Source organism: Propithecus coquereli, unplaced genomic scaffold (assembly GCF_000956105.1).
Source record: "Propithecus coquereli isolate 6110/MARCELLA unplaced genomic scaffold, Pcoq_1.0 Scaffold303, whole genome shotgun sequence".
Lineage (NCBI taxonomy): Eukaryota > Metazoa > Chordata > Mammalia > Primates > Indriidae > Propithecus > Propithecus coquereli.
In genome coordinates, this window is record NW_012148653.1 from 240418 (window position 1) to 254144 (window position 13727).

Sequence of the window (13727 nt, forward strand, 5' to 3'; positions counted from 1 at the left end):
TTTAGTAGAGATGGATCTCGCTCTTGCTCAGGCTGGTCTTGAACTCCTGAGCTCAAGCAATCCTCCTGCCTTGGCCTCCCAGAATGCTAGGATTACAGGTGTGAGCCACCATACCCAGCCTTACTTCTAATATATTTTTATGCTTTATAATATTTCTACTTGACATATAACCTCCCAAACTCTTGTATACATTGGCCTGAGACTACAGAAGTTGAATAATTTTTTATTCTTCAGATATTTTACATTTCAATATATTTCTAGGAAATTGCCTGTAACAAGAAGTTGAACTTTTGGTGGAAATTTCAAACAGATTCTTGAGAGTAAACCAGGGCTGGATACTTGATATTGACCAGATACCCAATGTGTGACTGCTCCTTTTGCTACTATGTTGTGGAGACTCACACTTCTTTTATGGATTAATGCATCATGTGTTTAACAAATTATGTTAGGCTTGTGGTAGCTGAAGTGAAAATTACGAAATAATAACAGACAGATCTTTGTCTTTAAGGAAGTTAAGAGCTCTTAGCATCAGGGCCCTGTGCTCTGAGCAGATGGTGTAACTCTGGTTAGGATGTGTAGCAGGTGGAATTTCACCACATTATATGGTAGTTATAGCTTCACATCACTCGTTGGGTAACAGGGTTTATTCCTTACTTGCTCATGAAATTTTTAACCCCTATGTCTGCTATTTAGACTATAAAATAATGGTCATTAGGTCTGACATACTAGCCATAAATATTAAATGGCTTTTGTATTCACTAGAATACAAAATGTAACACAATGGTTATAATTGGTGGGTTCTTTCTTTCAGAAAAAGCTATTCATTTGCAAGAGGAGCTCATAGCTATTACTTCAAAAAAGAAGGAACTTAATCAATCTGTAAATCATATGAAAGAACTTGAGGTAATTGTTAACCCTGTTGTTTTTTGAAGTAGATTTTAGGCAATATATGAAATTTCCATTTTAGTGATACATAGTTTATCTTAAGTTGTCCTTTCGATTTGTTTAAACCGTATTACATGGCTAAGACGGTGATGGCTGAGGTTAATTCATTACTTCTTCATTTCCATCAAAGTCACATAGTTGGAAGGGTGGATAGAGCTTTGGTTCTGGAGTCCTGCTTGAATCCTGTCTGTCTCTCTTACTGATTGTTTGCCTTTGGGCAAGCTCTGTGACTACAGATTCCTGATCTGTAATCTCTGGGATATTTTCCACATCATATGGTCGTTGAGGGAATTCAGTGAACTAACTTACAGCAGGTAGCCAATACATGTAGTTTTTACCTCACCATTTTCTCTCCTCCCATCAGCAGCAGGTAAAAATTCCTATTGTTATATCGTTATGAACAAAATGAAATGCATTTTTCACATGCCACTGTTACTTCTGTTTATTAGTGAGCTTGCTGTCTGAAGGATAGAGCTGGAACTTTAGATACTTAAAATATTTTTTATATGTAAGATTTATTTTTCCAACTGTGATGACTTATTTATTTGAGAACTTTGTAGGCTTTTGTACCCAAATATGAGATATATTATACTAAGAAAAGGGAAGCACTTCACAACATGTTAGAGATCATTTCTATCTCACCCTTTCCCTCTTTTAAAAAAATATATTGCTACAATGTGTGATTGTTACTGGGTCTTTCATTACATCTGGAAGATGGGGCTGATAATCAGAAATACTTTCTTCAGAGGACAGGTGTCTATAGAATTCAAGTTAGAAGAACTACTTCTGCCCCAACTCTAGGGCAGAAGATAACTTTCATTGCTGTAGTAAGAACCTCAATTCTGTAAGTAAATCGTGACTCCTGCTTAAAGCAGCTTGCCAGCTTTTACTTTTGTAGTACTATAAAGTCATCATTCACAAGTAAGTTTTCCTTTTTCAATTTCAGCTCGAGTTAGAGTCTGTCAAAGCCCAGTCTGTAGCAATGACAAAACAAAACCACATGCTGAATGAAAAAGTTAAAGAGATGAGTGATTATTCACTACTAAAAGAAGAGAAACTGGAGCTTCAGGCACAAAACAAATTACTTAAACAACAACTGGAAGAAACTAGAAATGAAAACTTGCGTCTCCTAAACCGTACGTCTTTTTTTTTTTTTGATTTGCATGTTCTAGTAATTCGTATTAAGTCAGTATTATAAAACTGTGCTTTGTACCTGTAAAGGAGGCTTAAACTGGGAAGAGTTTATAAAATTAAGATTCTTGGATTGAAATTACTTCCTTTTTGCTTGCTATTGCATAATTAATAGTATCACTGTAAGAAATTTTTTTTCCCATCACTTTAGAAAGAAGAAATATTTTTATAAATGTGCCTCTGTGGATGTGTCAGGGCTCCCATTGCCCTCTGACTGCTGGTTGGGTTTGGCCAGGGGAGACACCAGCAAACACGTGAAAGGGGAGAGGGAGGTCGAGGTTGCTGTCATCCCCACCCCGACCCAACTTCCACAGATAGTGGCCCTAGACAGGCCGCTGCGTTTCTCAGCCAAGCAAGGTCACGGTGCCTCTCACCAGTGCTCTGCGCCAGCTCCCTCTCTCTGATGCTGGGAATTTCTCCCTCAATCTTTTAGGCCCAAGGCGTACTAATAGCATAGTCCTGTTACTAGCCCAGGGAACTCCACCATCTTTTGTGGGTACTCTGAATAAGTTGCCCTTTATTAAAGGGTCCTTAGATGACCCACATTGAGGATACCATCTGCTTTCTGCCTGGACCCCAACTGCTGCTGACAGTTGTGTAGATCAGATTGCATCTTGGGGCAGACATGGACAGGCAGACCATGCAGAGAGCTCCTTCTGTGCCCTCTGTGCATGGTAGAGGAGAGAGACGGCCTTGCAAGTAAATTTGAGGATTCGAAGGAGATCTTTTACTTGGAGTAGGACTCCAAGAGTAACGAAGTCAATATTAACATGCATTAAATTCTTTTGTTCTGAAATTTGTGAATCAGGATTGCTTTTAGTTTATTTAATAGGATTAATATAATGTTAATTATGTGAGTACAAAGAAAAGGAACAATTTAAAATGTCTTTAACTGCTTTTGTTAAGGTTAATACGACCAGGATTTTTTTACCTTCTTAGGCTTAGCTCAGCCAGCTCCTGAGCTTGTGATTTTTCAGAAAGAATTAAAGAAAGCAGAAACTGCTATAGCGTTTGAGCATAAGGAGTTTGAAAGCCGCAGGCAAGCTCTGCAAAAACAGCTGCAAAGTGAAGTGAGTATTGCTCTTCACCGGTTCCAGTATTATACCAGTCCACTTTGTAGATATGTAAACTTGGCACAAGTCACACCAGTGTAAATCACATTTCTTTTAACAACAAAAATTACTCCCCCACACATGCTAAAGGTATCCTTTCTCATCTGACAAAATTCTCCAGTGATTATATGACTGTACTCATAATAGTAATAAAATTGAGAGCAAAGCAAACTCACCTAAGCATAAAATTTTCTGAGTGCCTAATAGTACCCACTATTATCTCTTGATTCCCACCCTGAGAAATAGTACACACATTCACTGTGACTTCCTGATTTCTGCCTGCGTGCCCTAGAGTAGCTGTTCTTTGATATGACTGAAAAAGGTAGTGAAAAACTTGTTTCTGTGTTCTGTTTGTTGTTTTTTTAATAGGGACCTTGTTTATCGGTGTGAAGCTTCTCAGAATTGGCAAAACAGAAAAAGAGAATAAGCACAATAAGAGCATTTTTCCCCTTGAAGCGAGCCGTGATTTGTTTTACATTGATTTCTTTTCCTTCTCCGAATCTTTTCAGATTGAGCAGTCTGCAAAGTTGAAGGCCCAGATACTAGCTTACGATGCTTCTGTAAAGAGATTAACTATTCAAGTTGCTGATTTAAAATTGCAACTGAAGCAAACTCAGAGAGGTTAGAGACATTTTTAACCCATAAATATCTTTGTGTAGTTTCTGATGTTTGTGAAAATATGATGATTGTAATTTATTGAATATTTAGTAATTCTCATGTTAGGGGAAAAGCCATAGAAATACGTATCATCTTAGAAGTAAAACTCCCTATCCATTTTGGGAATACCAACTGGGTCATCAAGATGACCTGTGAACCAGTCTATGGTTCGGGAGAGCCTCATGCCCCAAATAGGAAAGACGTGGTGGTGACACAGAAGTCCCCAAATTCATCCTGGGCTTTCCTTTTTTATTTGTTACTCTGATAAGACTGATTGGTTAGGCCGGTCGCGGTGGCTCACGCCTGTAATCCTAGCACTCTGGGAGGCCGAGGCGGGCGGATTGTTTGAGCTCAGGAGTTCGAGACCAGCCTGAGCAAGAGCGAGACCCCGTCTCTACTAAAAAAAATAGAAATGATCTGGACAACTAAAAATATATAGAAAAAAATTAGCCGGGCATGGTGGCGCATGCCTGTAGTCCCAGCTACTTGGGAGGCTGAGGCAGTAGGATCACTTGAGCCCAGGAGTTTGAGGTTGCTGTGAGCTAGGCTGACGCCATGGCACTCTAGCCCGAGCAACACAGTGAGACTCTGTCTCAAAAAAAAAAAAAAAAAAAAAAAAGACTGATTGGTTATGCAGTAGATTTACGTATTCCTTGACAGATGTATAAATACGTGGGGAAAGCAGGGTGGCTTAGCGAAAAGACCATTGCCCTTGGAATTGGAGAACAGTTTTTGTTTTAGACCTCAATTTTGAAGTTGGTTGTTTGACCTTGGGCATATCACTTTAACTTCCTTGGGCCTCAGTTTCTTCATTTGTAATGGGGATAATAATACTTACTGGGTATTATGAAATGAGGTGGATTTCAGTCCAGTGCCTGGGACATAAAAGACACTCCGGAAGTGGTGACTTTGTTTCATTAACTGTGTCTTCAGTGCGAATGCATATCTGCCCCTTCCTACTTCCTGAGGATATTGAAGCTCAGGTACTTCCTTCTTCAGCTGCTTTCAAGCTGAAGAAGTGTGTATGTGTTACCAGTTCGACTAGTTTCTCGCACTTTCTTGTTCTGAGCCTTCCTCAGTTCCCACTCTTGCTCTTTCCTCGTTCCCTTGTTCCCTTTTACCAGCACTAGTTTTATTTTTATCTCTTTACTCATTTCTACTCTTTCCCGTTCCTTATTTTCTCTCAACAATTCTGTTTGCCAAACTGCCCAGAGCTGAAATCAGTCTCGTATCATGAAAAATAGATCAATGAGGATAGGAGTCTTTTGTACGTTTGCACTGCCCATGGCAAGCTTCTGACTTGTAGCATCACAAGGAGGCACTGCAGGGAGCAGTGGGCACATGCGCTGGCCTTGCATTAGGAAATCTCAGTACGCCTAGAACCTGCCACTGTGTGATCCAGCCTCAGTAAACCTCAGTCCCCATCTGTGAAATGGGAGCAGTGAGAGTGGTTAGGCCACAGTGTTGTTGTGAAGTCAGGTCCTCATTCCCTTATCTGAAACTCGGGCCATACTCTGTGCATTTTGCAACAGCCCTGAGACTTCTGGGGAGGCATCCTGTAGTGAAACACAATAATTATTTTGCACTCAAATGTATGAATAAAGATTGTAAATGGGTTTATATCACTTCAGGTCAAGCTTTCGACCAAATGAGTTCAAGTCTGGTTAGGCTTTGCCACTAAATAAATTATGAATAAATTTTCAGTTCTCAGAACTTTTTGGATTTCAAAATTGTATGTAATGGATTCTGAAATGCTGAAATCATGCATTACAAAAGGAAGATGTATGAAGCTGTAGCTGATACATATAAGTTCTCAATAAATGTTAATGGTTATTATTCCCATGGCTTCAGAACTGTTTAATGTACAAGTTTGTCCTTATTATTACTTTCATTGTTCAAAAAAATATTCTCTAATATATTAGTTTTATTCTCTGCCTCATTCCCCTCATTTCTCAAATTATCTTTTTGTAATCCACAGCCCTAGAGAATGAAGTATTCTACAATCCAAAGCAGTCCATGATGGATCGTTCCGCCAGCGGGGTAATAAGTGGCAAGATGGTGCCTCACAATGGTGTTATAAGCCGGCGTTTCTTGAATAGTCCTCTTGATGAGGAAAAAATTATAGCAAGTGTAGTTGTACCACGGATCACAAGGTATCTAAGGGCAGGGGTAGAGGGTAGTTCTCCTGATTCTGACCTTGAGTTTGTAGCCAATACTAAAGCAAGAATCAAAGAGCTGGAGCAAGAAGCTGAACGCTTGGATGAGGCTTTCAGAAGTTACCATCAGAGAGTCATTGAAAACCCTCCCAAAAGTCCACTCCCACCAAAGAGCCCGCCATCTCTGCACTTGCTGGGAGCTCTCAAAAACATCACTTCCAATTCCCCGGAAAGATGTATTTTTGCAGAGGACAGAGTTATCTCTGAGGAGCCTCAGGTGGGCACATTTAAAGAGGAAAAGAGCGAAGCCTCTTTAATGCTTACGGACAGCTCAGCCTCACGACTACGCAGGGGTGCTTCCTCCAGACGCCTCTCTTCCACACCCCTTCCAAAAGCAAAAAGAAGCCTTGAAAGTGAAATGCACCTGGAAGGTAACCACCACACAAAGGCTTGTGGGATGCTCTGGAGTGGGTATCCCTGGGCCTTGTAGGACCTTTTACTGGAGTGAGCACAGCCCAAGCCCACAGGCAGTGGTGGGCAGAGCATGCAGTAGTCAGGCCTTGGGGCGCCCCAGCTGGAGTGATGTGTCCTCCCCCGAGCCTGCGGGCTCCTGGTGATGTTTCCTCCACCACCCAGGGTTGCTGTGGGTGCCAGTGGGACAAAGAGTGTAAAGGTCTAGTGTTTGCTTGGCACGCAGAGATGTTCAGGAAGCAACAATGGCCTTTCCTTTGCAGCTGGTTGGTTTTAGACATTTTATTATTGCCACTGCAATTTAATTTACATGCTTAAATTGTTAAGTTTGTAGATCCTATGCATCATAACTGGCTGTTTGCAAGGATAACAGTTTATTTTCAAACTAGTAGATCTCTTTAGAAACCATGTTGTTGTTTAGAAACCATGCAATTTGTAATAGTTTTGCCCCAGTTCATTCTGCCCCTTAGGTTTGAGCAGATCACAGGTTGCTTCCCCCAGTCCTCGTCCTAACAGAATGTGCCAGCCGTCACCTGCCCAACATAGGCACAGCCTCTCCAACCATTCCTTCCCCAGCCCTCCCGAGCAGAAGGTGGGGTAAGTACCACATTCTGGTCAGCTACATTGAATCATGTTACCTGCTGTGCTCTCAGCCTTGACTCATTCGTTTGGTTTTTTAGATGTTATTAAAGATCATGTGGCAGTATAGAATTTGCAATCAGATTGCAAGATGATGTGTGATCTTTGAGAATCATCTGAATTACCTGGGGGAACAAAGATTGCTTTTAGCAAATAAGTAATTTCTACCTATTTGCTAAACTTGATATATAGAATACATGATACGGTGTTAATAAGCATTTTCATAGTTCTGTGAGTAGACACAGTTTGTAAAGATAAACAAATGTGCAAAATCTGTGAAAGCAAACAAATTGAGGTTATTTTTAAAGTTGGAACAATTTCACACATCATTAAAAAGTCATTTTAAAAACTATTTTGGCATTTAAATATAAACAGATAAGGTTCTGATTTATGTTCCAATGAATTAAATTCTAAAGTGATAATGGGCTCTAGAGCAGCGGTTCCCAACCTTTTTGGCACCAGGGACAGGTTTCATGGAGGCCAATTTTTCCACTGACGGGTGGGGAATTGGAGGCGGAGCTCAGGCAGTTATGCGAGCGATGGGGAGTGGCTGTAAATACCGATGAAGTTTCGCTCGCTCAATCACCCACTGTTCACCTGCTGCTGTGTGGCTCTTCCCCACCTCCTGAGTTTCATGTGAGACAATGTTTCCATGGAAGGGGCGAAGGGGAGGGTAGGGGGAGGCAGAGCTCTGTGACCCAGTTCCTAACAGGCCACACATCAGTACCAGTCCGTGGCCTAGGGGTTGGGGACCGCAGCTCTAGAGTATGATTGTTGAAGCAGTATGGAGTGGATGTTTTTAGAAACTAGGCCAGTGGGTCAGCTGGGCTACAATTCCAGTCATGGGTGGACTCCTGCCCATACCTGGGCTCCACCGCAGAGATGACTGACTCCTTAGCTCTGGGCTCAAGCCTGGACATCTGCATGTTGATGTAGTTCTCTTGTGCAGAGTTGAAAACTGCCACACGTACCTGTCATGGTCCTAAAGCATCTAATTTGTTTTATATTGTAGTCTTGTGATAAAGGCAAAAGGAAAGACCAGACGCACACATCCGCCCAGTTAGGGCATTTTGATGTGCTCTCACGGTTATGGTGTCGTGTCTTCAGCTGGTTCGTACTGGCAGTGCACAGAATTTGGATTTTTCAAAAATGTTCTGTGGTAATTGAAAAACTAAACTCCTAGGAATAGCATTGGGAGGACAACATTATTCTTTGTTAACAATAATAGTGCCTGCCTCCCAGCATAAAGTGGTTACTGAGGAGTAAATGAGCAAACATGTACTTGTTGCTGAGACCAGTGCCTAGAGTGTGGTGAGCTGGAGCTATCCTTTACAAGCCAAAGAAAAAGGAACTTTGTGGAACATTTTCTTGGGTCGAAAGGCTTTTTGTCATCCTGTGCTCTTGGGTTTTACGTTATTAAAACTTCACATTCATGAATTTTATTCTTCTAATCCAGTCTTTGTCAGAGACAAACTGAACTTCAAGATAAAAGTGAATCTTCAAATATGGACAAGCTTCCTTTTAAGGATAATGAGGAATTTGAATCTTTTGAATGTAAGTTCAAAGATAAGTACCAGTTTTTATAAGTTGAAAACATAGAAAGCTTAGTTTTGGTGAAACAGACTCATTGGTATAAAAAGCAAAACAGTTACAAATTGGGACATTTTTATTTTATGATATGACTACAAATACAGATATATCACCTCATTTTTCTATTGTGAAGATTTTCAGGGTTGTGTCTGAGTTCCCTCTTTAACAATTTCAGTTATTGAACTAATAATAATTTTAGATTAATAATTTCAGAGTTGAAGCTAAGCCCATAGATGAATTCTTAATTTATCAGATTTAAAATAAGTGATCTTCCTTAATTTATTTTTTTCTTTTTTATGGAATACAAAGATGTTATTTGTCTTTAAATTATACTGAGTCTGTTGATTGCCTCAGATTTAAAAAACCGTTCTTAGTGAAAGGATGAGGTGAAAGAATATTAAGAGTCCAGACACTGTGGCCTTGCCTTAGCCTGAGTCACTTTGTGGCACACATTATAAGAATAGAACAGGAATGGAGAGCTGATCATCTCTAAGGCTCTTTCCAGCTTGAAAAATCTGGATGTTCTTTTCATAACCTATTGTTTAGCCTTGTAAATTTCGTCTCCAAATCTGAAACTGTGATATTTTGAACAGTTAAATGAGAAGGCCTAGTAAACTTTGTGAAGTGTTTTAAACTTGTCAGTTAAATCATTGATATTTAAATAGAATTCACACAATTATCAGCAAACCGAATGAATTCTTCCCTGTTACTGGACTGATTTTCCTGTTGAATAATGAATACTATTTTGTAAACAGATTTAATTCTTTCAAGTATAAGAACGTTCACTTTGAGGGCCAGGCACAGTGGCTCACGCCTGTAATCCTAGCACTTTGGGAGGCCCAGGCAGGAGGATTGCTTGAAGCCAGGAGTTCGAGACCAGCGTGAACAAGAGCGAGACCACATCTCTACAAAAAATAAAAAAAATAAGCCAGGTGTGGTGGCATGTGCCTGTAGTACCACCTATGTGGGAGGCTGAGGCAGGAGGATCATTTGAGCCCAGGAGTTTGAGGCTACAGTGAGCTATGATGACGTCACTGCACTCTAGCCCAGGGCAAAACAGCAAGGCCCTGTCTCAAGGAGAGAGGGAGAAAAAAAAACAAAACACTTTGAGAAGTGAATCTGTTGGCAAGTGGTTATGTTGGGAGCGTCTCAGAATCCTGTGAAGAAAGGGTGTGCCCAGCTGCTTTGGCTGCAGTCCACGTGGTCTACCGTCATCACCCCACCCTCCCCTGCCCTCCTCTTGCTGTTATTATTGAGGCCTCACGGGACAATTGTTTGTGCCTGGTGCAGATGCAGGGAATGTGCCACGGCAGTTTGAAGTGACCGGGCTTCATCCTGCTGGTGACATGCCTCATGTGGACACTGCCACAGCTGCTGTGCCCACCGGACCCATCTCGTATCACTGCCCGAGTAAGTCTGTCTTTTTGTTAACTAACGGTCAGCATGGCCACATACCAAACACCTGTCTGCGTGCTCTGTAAATCATTTCACAAGTCATTAGAGGACATTTTGTAAATGTGGGTTTTTCAAAGTCTTGGGGTTGGGGGGTTATCACTGTTAATGGCATCTCTGAAGTGACTCCCAATGTGAACGTGTAAAGACAGTGCTGAGGAGAAGACTCTGTGAAGGAAGGGCTTCTCATTTAGTCTTCCCAGGCCACTTGCTTTTTAAAAAAATTTTTCTTTAACTGTTGAGAGTCTGGCAGAGAAATTATGCTTATCCCTAAGACTCTTCTGCAAAAGCCATTCCATGAGAGTGTTGTCATCTTGGGAAATCATGGCTAAAAATTGAAATAATGATTAACTCCCATTGTATATGTTTGATGTGATTATAATATTTTAATATTATTTCTTTTTCTAGCTACTTGCTTCCTTTTTTTTTTTTTTAGTCTCCCTGCCCCCACCTACTTGCTTCCTTTGTGTCTTAAATTAGGACAGAAAACCTTTGCATTTCAATATTCAGAAAAGCTGAGCACACTGAGTTAACTTACCACTGGAGGAAAACTGGTCATCAGACTTTTCTTGTCTGGCCACTTTCTCTTTTCTCCAGATCAGCCACTTCCCTCCCTCGCCAGGGGTGGAGGGAGAGAGGGAGAGAGCTGTGGGGAGATTTGTGCTTCATTCCAGGGTTTGGCCAACGGCCAGGTCCTTTTCTTCTTGGACCAAAGTGTTTCATCCTCAAATTTGAAAGGAAATTTCTCAAGCTACCTCTTACTCCTTCCCAACATTAGGGAAACATCCCCAAAACACATCTAGAGCCTCTTATTAGCAATTTCTTGGTTTAAGTCATGGTACTCAGGAATATGAAGAATTACTGAAGGAAGCAAGAGATTTTGAGAGGGTTGATTTTGCAGATTCCAGAGTAAATCTGCTTTGGAAAGTGCTCACTGAACAAGACTTAATCTAGAGCCTTCTCTCTGCTGGATACTTTCCTAGGGGCTGAGCATACAGCAGTGAACCAAACCAAGCCTCTACCTTCCTGGAGCTTCTAGTGGGGGAGTCACATGGTTAGCAAGCTGTCACAGAGATGAGAAAGCTCTCCCAGCTGGGAGGTGCTGCGACAGCTGAGTAGGGGCTGTGGCTGCAGGTTGAGAGTATTTGATATAGGCAGCCATTTGGCACAGACCTGAGTGAATCAGGGAATAAAAATAACAGGATAGGATAAGGAAAATCAACTGAGTACCTAGGTGTTCTGCCTCTGAGACGGAATGTAGATTATAATAATGGCTTTTCAAATAATTATTAAGCAGCATGGTTAATATTTTGATTATTGAGAAATTCTCTTATATTCATCATTTCATCTGTTCATCTGGGCAGAGAAGAAAATGGAAAAAGGCTGAAACTTAGTGTCTCTGAGGTGCTCAGTAGACAGGTTTCTTTTCTTTGCTCTTGTGTCCAAAGGTTTCTATATGCCACCCTGCGGCTACAAAATATACCTGACTAGAGAAGTAATTCTTTTTTCTTTTTTTTAAATTGGCACCTAAACAACACTCCTATTTTGAGATTGCTATTTTATATAAGAAAGCAATCTTATTTAGGAGTAACCCTTCTTTTGCAAGGAGGAAGTTGCATTTCTGCCTGCGGAAGTGATTAAACTGCCTCCTCTGGTATTTTAATTTCATGAGAAAGAGAGAGAGAAGACTGTGTTACTTCTCTCCTATTAGTAAAACTAACTCAGTTCCTGTTGATGACTTTAGAACAGGGCACAACAAAAAGGTTCAAAGTCCTCTTGTGAAACTATGAATTTTTCTGCCTATTAGCATTGCTTGGATAAAAAAAGAAAAATGTAGGTTATGGGTCAGAGCTGGAAGAGAAAGGTCAACATAATTGTCTGTGGGGTTGAGATTTAATTAAACCTTTGAGGTATAGGAACCTGTGCCAAAAGCTAGAGGAAAAGTCAAGTAATTAAAACGTAGGCCTTGCCCGGAAGAAAAAGAAGTGGAAGAAACAGGTACATGTGGTTTCTGATAAAGCAAGTACAAGATACCCTGCAAGTAAGGTGCTAGAGTGGTTACTTGTCACTTCAGGAATGAGGAGGACCTCACAGAGGACGTGGCATATCAGTTGGGTATCAAATAGCATTTGGGGCCCTGTGGGAGGAAGGGAGTGCCACAGGCTGAGGACACAGTGAAGGCAAAGACACAGAGCAAGGAGAGTATAGTTGTGGTCTGGTCCCAGCGAGTGGCTTGGTACAGATAGAGTATTTCCAGTACGAAGTTAGTGGTGATGTAGGAAATCAATCTGGAAAGAAAATGGCAGATTGTCAGAGCGCAAAGCAGAGACCTTGCACAGCAAATCCACGTCTTCCCCTCAGGCAATGCCTGGTGCCAACGAGGACAGGTTGCTGGAAGGCAGAGATTGAGGGTAGGGAGAGCCTTGCCTCGGATATTCCATAGTCCAGGGAGATGGTGAGAAGGACCCTCGCTGCAGCTGCAGGAGGGCAGCGCAAACCTACAAGCCATGGTGACAAGTGCACGAGCGTGGAAAGAGCATGTGAAGGCCCGGACAGTTGCTGCAGGGATGAGGCGGGGCCGTGGGGTTTCCACGTGCTTATGGCAGGGAACCGCCAGCAATGTGGATGTGAGGCTAGGGAGAGAGAGCAGGAGTACAGGAAAAGATGTGGGAAGGATCTGAATGTATAGAGGCCGCCATCAGCCCTAAAGAAGTGGGGAATGAATGGCGAGATAGCTGGAGCAGCCGGGGGCGGGCAATAGCGTGGTTCTGTTCAGGGTGGGAGAGACTTGAGCATTTTTATGGGAATGAGAAAGTTCTGAAACTATGTACAAAGATAGGACTGATGGCTTAGTCAGGGTCCTAAGGATGGGGGAGGGATCGTAATCAGAGGGAGAGGCAGAAATACACGGTTTTCCTTGGAGAGGAGGAAAGAGATGAGTAAAGAGGAAGAGAAAATATGACATGGAGTTGGCGTGGTGAGGGTGACTCCTATTGGTCTCAGTCAAGTGAAAGGTGGGGTGTGGTGCAAGGAGTGGGGCTGGGGCTCGCAGTCAATGGAAGTGGAACAGCAAATTGAAGCAGGTCGATAGAGTCATCCCAAAACCAAGCAGGGTCTTCTTGGGTCTTGGCAAGGGCTCCTGCAAACTGGTCTTGCCTTCGTTTGAACAATCTGATGCTGGAAGCCACTCACTCTTTGTTTTCTGTCTTATTAGGTGTAGATCAGAAACAAATTGAAGAACAAAAGGAAGAAGACAAAATATGGGAACAGCAAGTAAAAGAACAAAGGCAGAGTGACCGACAAGAAGTTTTAGAAAGGGAACGAAGAGAACTGGAAAAACTGGATCAAGAAAGGGTAATACGGGCCAGGCGCGGTGGCTCACGCCTGTAATCCTAGCACTCTGGGAGGCCGAGGCGGGAGGATCACTCAAGGTCAGGAGTTCGAGACCAGCCTGAGCAAGAGTGAGACCCCATCTCTACTAAAAAATAGAAACAAATGATCTGGACAACTAAAA

General features: G+C 41.9%; 1 protein-coding gene across 2 annotated transcripts in view; it reads left to right on the plus strand.

The window, feature by feature from the left end:
* OFD1 (oral-facial-digital syndrome 1) overlaps positions 1 to 13727 on the plus strand; it is a 41784-nt gene that overhangs the window by 18727 nt on the left and 9330 nt on the right. For both annotated transcript variants that reach the window (XM_012649809.1, XM_012649808.1), the window contains 9 exons: positions 812 to 903; positions 1892 to 2081; positions 3076 to 3206; positions 3758 to 3869; positions 5884 to 6492; positions 7003 to 7129; positions 8628 to 8725; positions 10052 to 10171; positions 13428 to 13567. In XM_012649809.1, coding sequence (XP_012505263.1) covers positions 812 to 903; positions 1892 to 2081; positions 3076 to 3206; positions 3758 to 3869; positions 5884 to 6492; positions 7003 to 7129; positions 8628 to 8725; positions 10052 to 10171; positions 13428 to 13567 — 1619 coding nt within the window. The remainder of the gene's footprint in view (positions 1 to 811; positions 904 to 1891; positions 2082 to 3075; positions 3207 to 3757; positions 3870 to 5883; positions 6493 to 7002; positions 7130 to 8627; positions 8726 to 10051; positions 10172 to 13427; positions 13568 to 13727) is intronic.